The sequence below is a fragment of the Cynocephalus volans genome, chromosome 15 (assembly GCF_027409185.1).
Source record: "Cynocephalus volans isolate mCynVol1 chromosome 15, mCynVol1.pri, whole genome shotgun sequence".
Taxonomy (NCBI): Eukaryota; Metazoa; Chordata; class Mammalia; order Dermoptera; family Cynocephalidae; genus Cynocephalus; species Cynocephalus volans.
In genome coordinates this window covers 14,059,089-14,072,627 of record NC_084474.1, presented here as the reverse complement: position 1 = coordinate 14,072,627, position 13,539 = coordinate 14,059,089, and the positions used below count along the sequence as shown (strand labels likewise).

The 13,539-nt window shown below is 43.4% G+C and overlaps 1 protein-coding gene across 1 annotated transcript in view; it reads right to left on the bottom strand.

Moving 5' to 3' along the window:
- Positions 1-2,555: 2,555 nt before the first annotated feature.
- Positions 2,556-13,539, bottom strand: part of XKR4 (XK related 4) — a 422,699-nt gene continuing 411,715 nt past the window's right edge. The window contains exon 3 of the mRNA XM_063079072.1: positions 2,556-3,502. Within this exon, the coding sequence (XP_062935142.1) occupies positions 2,556-3,502 (947 nt within the window). The remainder of the gene's footprint in view (positions 3,503-13,539) is intronic.

Here is a 13,539-nt window from a genome sequence, read left to right as displayed (position 1 = left end):
AGGGATCAAATTGACAAATGATTTAGAACTTACATGACTGAAGAGTGTTGGGACCTTTCGGGTTTGTGTTGATTGACAGTATTTTACTGTAATCTGTTATTTACTTATGGAATCAAAGGTATAGTTCAATTGAGAAATTCAATTTCCAAAGATCATCAATTAAAAGTTGTCTCGGAAATCATGAAACTTATTTAACAACTCATGCACAAAAATGAATTTGCCAAAATAATCATTTTTCCATCTACAATGGAGGTGAAATATTTTCACCATGTGCTGACAAGAAGAGTGTCCTCCTGGGCCTTTACTGGTGAGCAGGTAATCTTTCCACATCGCAACAAAAGATTACTATTTTTTAGTGGAAATGTTGATTGGAGGATCAAATCATGGAGTACTAGGAAGTATGTCTACTTATAAAAATTGTCTATTTAAAAACAACTGCTTTGGGGCTTTGTACCAAAAGAAGTCCTGGGTTGAGCCCTCTGTTATTTCCTGTAGATGCTATTGTGGGGACAGCAGTCTCTGGATGACACACTCATTATATGTGGTAGCTGTTTGACTATTTTAAGTGAATTGGGCAGTCCAAATAACTGAATAATTAAGTTAAACTGACTTTTTCCTTTTTTTTAATGGCTTGACTAGTATTTAATATATTACTTGGGTTAATATAAAACCAGGGAAGGAAGTTTAAGATCTTCCACTGTGGTCAGGTTTGCTATAATGGATGGATGAAAGTAATCACTTACATCTTTGTTTTCCTGGGAAACATTGGCCAGTCTTGTCAAGCCCTTTCTAGTTAAGCTGATTCTCTCTTCACCTGATATTCTGATAGCACCCCTGGCCAGGTTCCTGGGGGCACCAACTTGCAAAGTAGGGTGATCTTGCAAGAGACAAGTGTTTTCAATCTGCCAAGGCAGGCTGATGGAATTTGAGGACCAGTTTCTGATATCCCAAGTAATTATGATACTTAAAATATTTTAAATGATACCAGGTTTATAAAAAAAGTGATGATGCCTATATGTATACCCTATACTTTTATTACAAAAATATTGAAATAATCCATGAGTTATTCCACTCTGCACCAACTATAAAAAAATACTATCAAAGTTTGACCGGCACTTTTAATGCAACAAAAAGCACCATGACTGAGGACACTGAGAACAGAAAGCAGGGGAACGTTTACTTGCTGTACGGAGGTATTTAAAACCCAGAAGATTGTTGTAAGAGAGCGACTTAACAGATGATTCAAATACAAATCTTAGCTGGATATAGTGGTAAGCCCTCAAATCAGTCCGGAAGGGTTTTCTCATAGCATATTCACTGCATTTGTCTGCTCATACTTACTAAAAAGTGTCCCAAAGCCTGTAAAAGACATATCACTTTGACCTTGGATTAGGGGGTAAGAGTCTGTACAAGGAGGAGAACATCACTGTTCATTCTCTCGTCTGCTTTCGGGGAGCTCACGCCACTCGTTCTCAGCTGTTTGGGGCTTCCATGTCAGTCCTGTGGTTGGACAGTGTTTGGCACTAGAAAGGAGTGGCGTGGCATCTTCTGGAACCCAGCCTGCCTACATTCACACAGAGCCAATCATTCTGCAATCATTCTGCGCCCTGCCGGTCCTCTCCCGCTGCTCCGTCTTTACGTGCCGATGGGAGCTGCACATGTCTGGAAATCAGCCTCTCATTTTGCCTTTTCCCCCACTTCCTCTTTGTGTACTTATTGAATTTTTGCAATTGAATACTGAGTCATGATTATCATTTAATTTACATCACGAAGTTATTGAGCTCCTTGGTCTTGTCGAAAGCCATACATATGCTGCATAGGATTTCTGTCATAAAAGATGTTCTCAACTGAAAATTTAAAATAAAAAACAAATATGTAGAAAGCAAACCATTCCATCAATGCTAATACATGTGTAAACACACTTGAGTTTGCTCTCCATTGGATACGTTTTTCACACACGGTATTGGTTTCCAAAGGAGAAAACGGTTTATGAATTATTTTCTCAGCAGTACCACTTTTTTTTTTTCCAGGAGTCTTGAGGGATATATTCTGTCCATCTCTGTTTTTATATTCTTGTAGGAATCAGAGCTTTGCACCAGGAAAAATCACCTTAGCTATTTTGACAGAAGACCGGTGTTATTTGTTAGTGTGTGAGTGTATGTAGGTGTGTGTATGTATGTGTATAACTGAATATATTTTTATGCAAAGATCAGTTAACTCCATCAAAACACTCTTTTGACTAGAGGCATAATTTTCCATCATAATAGTACCCTCTTGGTTTGTGCACTCCAAGACCAGGCAGGAGTTTGGTAGCAACAAAGAATCATACTAAGCTGGCGTCATTCCTTCAGATGAGTTAAGAGACCCTCAGGCACTGCCAGCTTGAAAAGTGACTAGCAGCAGGCTAGCTGACAGAGGGTCAAACAGTAATCAGGATGAAAGTCCCACTAAGAACATTACAGCTTGTGGCCCTCCTCTAGGATGAAGTGTCATTATTGCCACAGCCCAGCTGTCACCCCCATCTGGATGTTGTGACTCCTGCAAGTCCTTTTGTTTTATAAAGTGGTTTCATACTCCAACCGCTCCTGTATAAGGGCATCATCTCTGTACTGCAGCTTTGGAGGAGATGGGGAACATTCAAAGGCTAAAATAGCCTTTCGTAGGCTTCGGTCCAAAACGTGTCTCTCCCACGCTGGGTACCTATTCCTGAACAGGTCAATTTTAATGACCGATTCTTCAATCCGTGGTGGGCGGGATGATGGGGTGGATGGGACAGTGGGCCTCACCTGAAAGACAGGTGCACACCCATCCCGCTCTGCAAATTTCTGATCCCGGTCGCTGACAACACTGCGGTTGTTGGAGATGGACCGTAGGGTGCTCGTGGCCACTTCCGGAGGCAGAGTGAAGGCAGTGGCTGCGTCCTCACAAGCACAACTTGGTGACTGCCCGAATCTGGGTCCGTTGGGGTGAAAGAAGGCATAATACATCAGCATAAAAACAACGCCAGTTAAGAAGCTGCTGAACACCACACAAAGCGCTGGGATGGCAAATGCATCTGCGATCTGCGGAGCCTTGTAGAGGTACCAGAGGGCGCTCAAGGCTGTGTTTTCCAAAAGGATCACAAAATAGTAAATGAATAGCCTGCAGCGTGTCCTGCCTTCCTTGACATTGAACCAGCTGAAAATATAGATGATCCCCACCACCATGTCGAACACAATCTCTTCCCATTTGGTGATACAGAATTCTGTCTCACAGTGGACGATCCAGAAGGTCATGATGCACCAGTGAAGGACAATGAAGATCCCGAAGTACAGCTGGAAAACCGAAGCGAAGAGGGCAAATGTGATGACCCGGGCTGCGATGGTGAAGAAGTGCCAGCAGAACTGGATGATGACGGCCATGTAGCTGATGGGCTTCTTGTCATCACGAGAGTCCCGCAGGGCCTTCTGGTAAGAGGCCAAGGCCCAGGCCAAGGACACGAGGGAGGCTGCCGCTGTGAAACCTACAAAGGCAAGCAGGGAGACATTCTGTCAAAGGCGAGATGCAGTGATGCCCCGTGAAGTCAAGTCACATGGAGCTGGGGGCTTGCCGCAGGCTAGCTTTGACCTCAGCAAAGGCTCTTAATTTCTCCGAGTTAACACTCAGATGGGGATCCTAGCGTCTGTCCTTTCTGAGTCCCCAACCACATGGAGAAGTCATGAAGTGAACGGGAATGCTACTCGAGACCAGCGTGAGGTTTGAGGTCTGGAAATGGGGTGGGATTTCACTTTCTGTATATTTGATGTAAATAGACTAGGCAGGTAGTTTTGTGTAGTGGGAAAAATAACTGTGGACTGGAGGTTGACAGAACTGGGGTGCTGTTTCAACCATGCAACTCATGCAGGTCATTCACCTGCATGATCTTGGGCAATCATTTAAACAGGTGTCCTCATTTATAAAGTGGGTGATCTCCGAGGCTCCCTTTCAGTTTAGAGATTCTGTGATTAAAAGGGACACAAGAAACTTGAGGACCAGGTGGTTTACTTTCTGCTTCTTTTTTTTATATTTAAAATTTTCATTCTTTTATTTAACGTAATTTATTCAATTCGATTTGTAAATAACATTTTTTGATGTTTTAAATGAATATATTTGTGTATTTTTGTGAAGCATTTGGAATATTTATAAAGTATAATGTTAGACAACAAAAAAAAAGTACTAAATAAACATTCATAGCTACGTTCACATCTCCTTCATATCAATGTCTGAGAAATTTCTTCTCAAATTAACCCCTATGGAGTAAAAGTCTGTGTGAACAGATGGAACTTGCACTGTGCCCTAAAGGTCAGCTGGCAGGAGGGAGCACTGTGTGTTTGGCAGCAAATCCCTAAGTCAAGGACCAATGTAGTTCATTGACAAAAGAGAGTTTACTCTTTCTTAAAAATAAGAGAAGACATCCATAGAATGTCCTTGGCAATGTTTCTTGTGATACCCGTGTGTAGTTTGTCCTAATGTAATCTGATGACTCTAACTATAGCTTTTGTCTGTTTCTTACTGCCTTTGCCTTAAAAGAAGAAATGTCTGCTCACTGTCATTCATCCCTTAGCCTTTCAAAAATTAAAGATTATACTGAAATCACTTTTTGTCTTCTCTTATTATATTAGCCCCATTTGGTCAGTATTCCCTCTAAAAGTAGGTTTCCAAATTTAAAAAATCATTTTATTACTTTCCTCTATTCTTGTTCCATCTATTGTGTCTCAAAGTTCACCCCAGTCATCCAGACATGGACAAGGTTCACCTTAATACACCGGCTGCCTTTAGGAGAGAGCTTTTTGGGGAATTCTCCTCCGTCATTGAATCGTTATGTCAACCTGCATTGCACCTGGTGTACTTGAGCTGTGCCAAGACGTACAGAGACTAAGAATGGTCTCGTGTATTGCAAAGTCCAGCTGGCTTTTTTTCACCAAATCTATGATCAATCATAACCAGGCCACATTATAGTCTTTCTCCTTTTACGGATATAATACAAGATGTGTTGATTGCCAAGAGTTTATGATGGAATTGGTTTGTTTTTTAAAAAAAGTTTTATAGAGGAAAGCTGTTGTCTATAACTCTTGAAAAAAAAAAAAAAGACTCTTGTGGAAAAGGGCCACACTAATTTATAGAAAAACAATCTATCCCAATAATCATGTCTTACACATCCTCCTTGGGTAAGGTGAACTCCAAAAACAATTATTGATAAAGAAAATATTTTCCAACAGCCTCTTCTCATACATTTTCCCAATAAAGCCTGCAGAACATCCAGACACGTTACATAGACTTTGAGGTTTTTTGCGGCGAGTACAAAATCTTCCTGAACTATAAATCATAGGCAGCTACGGTGATATTTCTATGTCAGTTAGACAGCAATACGCAAAGGAGTTCATAATGAGTTAATTTCTATGCGATGCAAAACACCAACATCAGTTATAAAGCAAATGCAGGAGTGAAAAGAGAGGGAAGGAAGAAAAGTTTAAAAATGAAGAAAGAGGGTGAGAGGATGGGAAATAAAAGGTGATGGAATGATGGATGGGGTATAAGAACAAAAGATTGTGACACTTAATTTCAACACCTTTGTATGGCCTTAAAAGCCGTTCATAATTCGCTCCTTATCTGTACCATTTGCAAACTTGTAGCTCCCTGAATAGACTGTGCTCTTTGTGCTTGTAAACTGGACGCCCCGCGCTGATTCTGCACTAGAGCAAGCACCCCTCCGCGTGTCACACGCCCGCTTCCTTCCGGAGAGCGCTGGAGCACAGCGCCACCTTCAGGAAGGTGGCTGCATTGTTGATCAGGGTCGTGCAAAACCCGAAGAGTGAGCCGCGGGACAGTCAGAATGCACCAGATTGCACAGGAAGAATGTTATTCAAGGCTGTTTCCCAAAGCAATGAAAGGTAGTAACAAACTTGCAGTACACAGCATCATAAAATCTGTTGCAGATTTAAAAGAATAGAAATATTAGCCTCGTCCAAATTCCCCCATAATTTTCACCCCTTTTTTTTCAGGCCCTGAAAGAGTAATTTGACCTACCTTTGCCAGTCCAGGAACTTGGTAAGATGATATTGGGCTAGTAGAAAAATGAAGACTTTCTATCAGCGTTGCTTTCTATACATATTACAGTTAAAAGAACCTATACCGAAGGGACATTTCATGACCATCGTGACCACTGTCTTTATGAATTCTCTGCTTTAGCAACAGTTGGAATTTCTCTTCTTCATTTGATTGTGATTTTCTTTCTCTTCTCTTTAACAATTAATTTTTATAAGACAAATATATGCGTGAACAGAAAAAAGGGGCCATTTTAGAGTTAAGCCCCTCAGTACTCCTTATTTCAAATTTACACCTGCCATGGGACACTTAGTTCTTTTGCTCTTTATGCAGATAATATGGGCGTGGTGGTTTCCAATACCTAGATAGACCTCCTCAGCAAGGCACTTATTGCAGTATAGTTCTCTGGAGCTTCTGATCTGTGGTGGCACAGTGCTGGAGCACAGATCTCTGACCACAGACCATCCCTTCAGCAAATAATGAATGTATTAAGTTTTTATTTGAAAATAATTTCAAACTTACAGAAGAACTGCAAGAATAGAAATAGTGCATTGAACACCTATATACCCTTTGCCCAGATTGTCATTTGTCCTCGTTTGCTTTGCCATTGCCTCTCTCTCTTTCTCTTTCTCTCACACACATGTACACACACACACACACACACACACACACACACACACACACACACACACACAACGATTTGAGAGTAAATTGCATACATCATGGCCCTTTACCCCCAAATACATCAGTGTTTATTTCCTGTGAATAGGGATATTCTCTTACATAACCACAGTAAAGTTATCAACCTCAGTCAATTTAACATCAATACAGTACTTTCTTCTAATCCACCATCAATTGACAATTTCATCAATTGATATTAACAATGTCCATTCCAGAATTTTTCACTCTGGTACAGGATTGAATCTGGAATCAGGTATTGCATTTAGTTGTCATATCAATTTTGTTTTCTTTAATCTGACATATTTTTACAGACTTTCTTCAGCTTTTACATTAAGATTTTTTGAAGAGTACAGTACCTCAAAAAGAAAGAAAGAAAGAAGGAAAGAAATAAAGAAGGAAAGCAAAAAAGAAAGAATGAGTTCCTCATTTTGGGTTCATTTGCTGTTTCCTCATGGTTAGATTCAGGTTATGCATTTAAGGCAAGAATACATAAGAGACATTGAACAATATCTTTTTTTTAAACATTATTAAAATTCTAAAATATAAAGATTCCTTCAGTTGTCTCAGGATATATTTATAATGTGCCTGTCTGTATTTTCTTTCAAAACAGTGAATAGCATACATTGCACTATTTTTACCTCCTCGTAATCCTGCCGACTACGCCAGCTGGAGTGCACTGGCTCTGTTGGAATCCTGCCGACATAGCCAATTGTAAACCTACATGACTATGCCAGTTGTTGGGCTAGGGCTGGGTCTGGAGCTCACAGACCCCATTCACAGACTGGGTCACAAAAGCTTCACATGCCAGGCTGGGTCCCCAGACCCCGTACATGCAGGGTTGGGTCACCAGGCCCCTCACACACAGGTCTATGAGCTAGGTAACTGGCAAACAGGCCCTTGGAAGCCATAGGTTGGAAAGCATGGCTGTGCAGAGCAGTGGACACCCAAGGCTGATGCCAGCAGAGCCATGGCATCGCACATGCGCACCAACCTCACCCACCCCCCCACACAATTTGTTTACTGAAGTGCCCCCAACCAACCCTGAGGTGAGAGGAGCCTGATTAAATTATTCTGTTTTCCCAACAGCATACCACTCATGAAAACTTCACTCTAAGATCAAACTACAAAAACAGCCATAGGGGACTCAATGGGATTTTTTAAATGTTAAAATAGACTATAAGACCTCAGAGCCTACCTAGTGCAATGATCTCATTTTATGGAAAAGAAATGGAGTCTTACTTTGGGAGGTCAAATGATTTCCCTCTCTTCTTTCCTGCCTGTGACTTGTCTCAGGTGAGAATTGTTCTTCTTCCACTCCAGAGCTATCCCTCCTGCTCCTTTCAGGAAGAACCCTATCGCAAGAGCTCCTTCCCGGGGCCTTACAAATATGTAACAAGCCTCATCTATACCAAAAAACACACTGTGCACTAGATTTTATCTCTTCTCTTCTCCTTTATTTCAGACTTGTCTCCTCTGTTCCCTCCTGTTCCTCAAGTTTGTCTGCCTGTGTGTCCTTGAACTACTGATATTGACTGGAATGCAGCCCTGGGTCCTCTCCCCTCTTAGCCTCTGTCTGAGTGATCCCACTCACTCTCATGTCTTGAACCATCTCTTCCACTCAGCACACAGCAAATGCCTAGCCTGACCATCAGTTTTTTTGAGCTCCAGAGCTGTGTGTCTGACTGTTTACCTGAGATCCCACAGGCTTACGATCAAATACCTGGAAGCGATCTGGCTGTAGGTGACAACATTTGCTTTCTCATGGAAAGATCACGATTCTTTCTTTTATCTCCACTGTTGTTAGTGTAATGTCCTTCTCGGAATGAGAGGGAACATGGATTTCCATGTAGGCTGCCACAGTTCTCAGAAAAAAGGTTTTATGTGCAGCTTGACTAAAATACCATGTTGCAAAGCCACCCAAATCCATGCATTCACAGTGTGTGCCAGTGTGATGCATTGCCTCTGTCCCTGAATTGGGTCCAGCTGATCCAGGTGACTTTGCTTTTTTACTGCACTGCAGCCCTAACAATCAATCTGACTCTGAATACAACAGTTCAATGACCATAAAGTTGGTATGATGGTTTACTCCATCATTCTGAGCTGATTACCCATCTAGTATCTAGATCTAGATATTCCCTTTCTTTGGGTAAGGATTGGTAAGGAATATAACACCCCTGGAAATATTATAATCCAAGAGCTTTGATTTTGACACTCTAGACTAGGAGTGAGCTACATCCATCCCCTAGATCTGCGCATTTATTTGAATTATTCAAGACACTGCTTACTAAGCCAGAGGCTAGCGTCTCAGATGACATCTAAGATACTTGTCCATTTTGAATAAAGATTTTTCAGAGTAAAGGTTATGGACCCGATACTAACTAGTTAGGTAATTAACATTTCAAAAGGAACTGATAGCAATCAATATCACGTGGTCCTAGTGAACAGCAAAGTTTTACATTTCTTTTTTAAAAAATTTATTTATTACTTTTGTTGTTATTTTTTATATTCTAGGATGTTGTTGTGGAGCAGTTGGGGTGGTGGGAGAGAGATGAAGGGGAGGAGATTAGGGTGGGAGGAGGAAGAAGGGGAGGGGGCGTGGCCCAGGCCTGAGGCACCCCCTCATTCTGGCAGAGGAGCCCAGGGGGCTTCTGGTGGCAGCTTAGTCATGGCTGGGCTGGATGTGGACGTTAGGGGACATGGCTGAGGCCCTCAGTCCCCTGACCCCCGCTTAGGAGCCTAAGGTACTTCCAGCAGTGTCCTGGTGGTTGTTGCTGGGCTGGATGTGAACATTGGGGAGCATGGCTGAGGCCATCAGCCCCCCACCACCCTGGCTCAGCACCTTGGGGTACTTCTGGTGGTGACCTGGTGGTCATGGCTGGGCTGGATGAAACAGCAGGGAGGTGTGCCTGAGGCTCGGGCCCCTACTGCCCTGGTTCTGGAGCCCAAGGTGCTTCTGGTGGTGGCTCAGTGGTCATTGCTGGTCTGGATGCAGATGTTGAGGGGGCATGGCCGAGGCTCTCAGTCCCCCCACCCTGGCTTAGGAGCTCTGGGCACTTCCATCAGTGGCTCAGTGGTTGTCACTGGGCTGGTCGTGGACATTAGGGAAGTGTGGATGAGGCCCTCGGATCCCCCTGTCTTGGGAACCTAGGGCGCTTCCAGTGGCACCCTCATGGTCATCACTGGGCTGGATGTGGACATTGTGGGGGCCTGGCTGAGGCCCTCAGCCCCTTCATCCTGGCTCAAGAGCCTGGGGGCTGGATGCAGATGTCAGGGGGCATGGCTGAGGCCCTTGGCCCCCTCCATCTCAGCTTGGGAGACTGGAGGACTTTCAGAGAGGGCTCGGTCATTGCTGAGCTGGATGCAGATGTCGGGGGTGTGTGGCTGAGGCCCTCGCCCTCTCCCCACCCCAGCTTGGGAGCCCAGGGGGCTGCTTGTTCTTCTAGGTTTTATAGGTGTTCTTTGGTGGTGTTAGATCTTTACTGGTTAATATCAAACTTTGTCTCTGATCTGTGGGTATTTTGTTTTTTCTTTCAGTTCTGAGTTGGATTATTAGCTAACCCCACCGCTTAAACTTTGCACTGGAACTAATACGTTGTCTTTTGGTTACTTCTAACATGGGGGAACTTCGTGTGGGAACCAGCACATGAGCCCTGTGGTTGAGCTAAATGGCTGCTTTGCTGCTGATTCTCTGGGGAAGGCTTTTTGTGCAGCTCAGATTTTAATTATTGACCTTGTAAACACTTCTATGTCCTGTGAAGTCCAGTATAATTGGGTTGTGTGGAAACTCTGGTCTCGGTCTGAGTCTTTTCAGTAAACTGCACCCCCTGCGGTTCTATATTCCTGACCAGTCTATACTGAGTGGTCTTGTGCTGATTGGGGGACAGATCAGTTGTCCATTCTGTGCCCCACTGTTCCCTCAGTGGGCCCGTCCCTCCCACTCTTCAAACACTTCCCATGAGCCGGATCTTGCACCAGTCCCTTGTGATGACTCACCAGCCTCTGTCTACTTTTTTCAGTTGTATGTGGCCCCTTGCTCTTATGTGAGTCCATGGGAACCCTATTAGTGGTTTTGCTGGCCTGGGGGCCACCAAAGCCCTCCACTCCCATGCTGTGTCCAAGTGACTTCACACAAAGGGCACAGCAGTGGCTTTTACCAGCTCCTGCTCTGTGTGCTCACCAGGGCCAGCCTTGAAGTGGCTGGGGCTCTAAATGGTGGGAGCAATACTTTCTCTCTCTCATCACAGCTTCTCCCACCTTCATGCACTCTGTAGGTCTCTCCTCCTCTTCCCCTGAGCTCTAGTGGCCCCAGCTTAGCAGTTGTTGCTTTTTAATAGTTGTAAATTGGTCGATTGTGGGAGAGAGTGAAGCTGGGGACCATTTACTCTGCCATCTTGATCAGAAGATCCAACATTTTTGCCTTTCTTCCCTCCTCTCTTTTTGCTTTTTCTGACTCTTTTTTCCTGCCAGAGGCCTCTCGTCACATCCCGTCCCTTCTTGCTCCTCTTCTTTCTTCCTTCTACCTGCCAGTCTGGTCTCTCCTCCCCTGCTCTGTCTCAGCTCTACCATTCTTTTTCCCTATTTTCTGCTCCAGTTGATCATAACATAGAATAGAACTATTTTAAAAGAAATTGTTGGGGCCGGCCCCATGGCTCACTCAGGAGAGTGCAGCACTGGTAGCGCGGAGGCCACGGGTTCGGATCCTATATAGGGATGGCCGGTGCACTCACTGGCTGAGCGTGGTGCAGACCACACTGTGCCGAGGGCTGCGATCCCCTTACTGGTCAAAAAAAAAAAAGAAAGAAAAGAAATTGTTGTACTAATGAAATAGTGTTTGGAGTCCCCAAAATCTAACCTCAAAACTGTTCTTAAAACTCTAGTAAAGCTCAAAAGCTCAAGATAAGAAAGGAGTGCACTTTATCTAAATGCCAATGGTCTGCTACTCATTTCTTTTCAGTATCTTCTGCATCCAAGGGCTTTGCTTCAAATCCAGATTTGTTTTAGAGGCTTCCCACAGCTCCCATTAAAAGGACTCAACATCACTAACCTCTGCTTTTTATCCCAAGTGACTTGCTTTCCCATAAACTTTCTCTAATTTGTGTCTAAGTGCAGTTTTATTGAAAGTTGTAGAGAAATCTTTATATTATGATTATAGAAAATAGCAACTTAGAGTATAGTGGGTAGGGGGTATTGTGGAGGACTAGAAGGCAAAAGTTCTATCATCTCAATTTAAACATATTTCCTCTTGGAAATAATGGATATGGGGTTAGGATGGGACACAAGATCCTTGCAAATGTTATAATCCCAGAGTCCCTTTGATTTTGAGACCTCTAGACTAGGAGGTGGCTATTTCTGGCTCCCCAAAGTAAATTAGTTCTCTTCATGGACACGTTTCCACATCAAGTTACTTCATCCTCTTCCTTCAGAGCACTTATTCCAGTTCATAATTACGTTTCATTTTGGGCTTAATTTTTGTGTTTTTCTCTCGAGGGGGCCTTTAGGCAAGGATGTATACCTGCCCTGTTTACCTTTCTGTCCCCTAGAGCCTTGCACAGTGCCTGACGTGTGTTAAAAATTGGCACACAGAGAAGAAGGAAGGAAGGAAGGAAGGGAGGGAAAAAAAGAGTATTCCAAATGTAGAGCCAGAACCACAGAGAGAATGAGACACTTGAAGATTTGCACAATCCTTCCTTGCTCCCCTCTTCTGCTTCTTTGCAATTTTAGTTTGAGCTTCAAGTGACAAAACACTGTGAAATAAAATCTGTAGTCCTGTCACGTTGTTTGTGGTCTGGGTGTAAACAAGAATTCCTGGAAATCTCCAGAGAATGCTTTACAGGAATTTATAGCCTAATTCCCTAGATGTAAGAGGTTCGGGGAATTGAACCAAATGCTCTAATTCATCGATTCCTCAACAAAGAGAATGAGCCTGTCTATTTTCTTCTCCCTGGGGAGCGCACAACCTTCCCCTGCAGCAGGCAAGCCCAAGGTTGCAGTCTCAGGGGAACATCTGGCCACTGGCGCACGCACGTTCACAATCAAACTGCAGCTGAAGAGAACATGGCCACGGTAAGTTTCTTTAACCTAAAAATTTACTATCATGAAAAATTTCAAACATACACAAAAGCAGAGAGAAAAATACAACAGATATACCCTTCATGCCTTCATGCAGAATCAACTAAAGGGCTTTTATTGAGTTCTGAAAGCCCTTTCCCTGTGCTGACAGAGACAGAATGGCTGTGCTGAGAGCTAACTCGCTGGGCCCAGGGAGGCGGCAAGCTGATAGCCGGGGCTCTATCGGGACATCTTGGAAGACCCGATCTGGCAGCTCTCTGGGCCCACCTGACCTCCCCTGCCTCATATTGGACTTGCCTCTCTGTGTTCCAGCCACGCTGCCATCTCTCCATTTCTCAAATACCACATACCTAGTAAAGCCGCCTTCTCTTCCCAGAGACTGGAAATGCTGTGCTGTCACTTGAAGAGCACCCTGTCTAGTTAATCCCTAGTCATCCTTCGGTTTCCAGTTAAAACATCATTCATTCCTTTAGGAAAGCCTTTTCTAGAGCCTAATATAAATTCTGTCTCATTGATATATGTGCCAACAACACTCTACCTTTGTCCTGCATTCACCTTCTTATGGAGGTGAGATTTTCATATGACCATTCATAATACATACAGTCTTCTCAGTACACAGCATAATTTTTTTACCGAAAGGCACAAACTAACAAACAAAACATAGAAATTTAGAGGGCAATATAATATTGATTTTTTGTAGTCAGGAAATTTTTTAGTGTCCTTAGT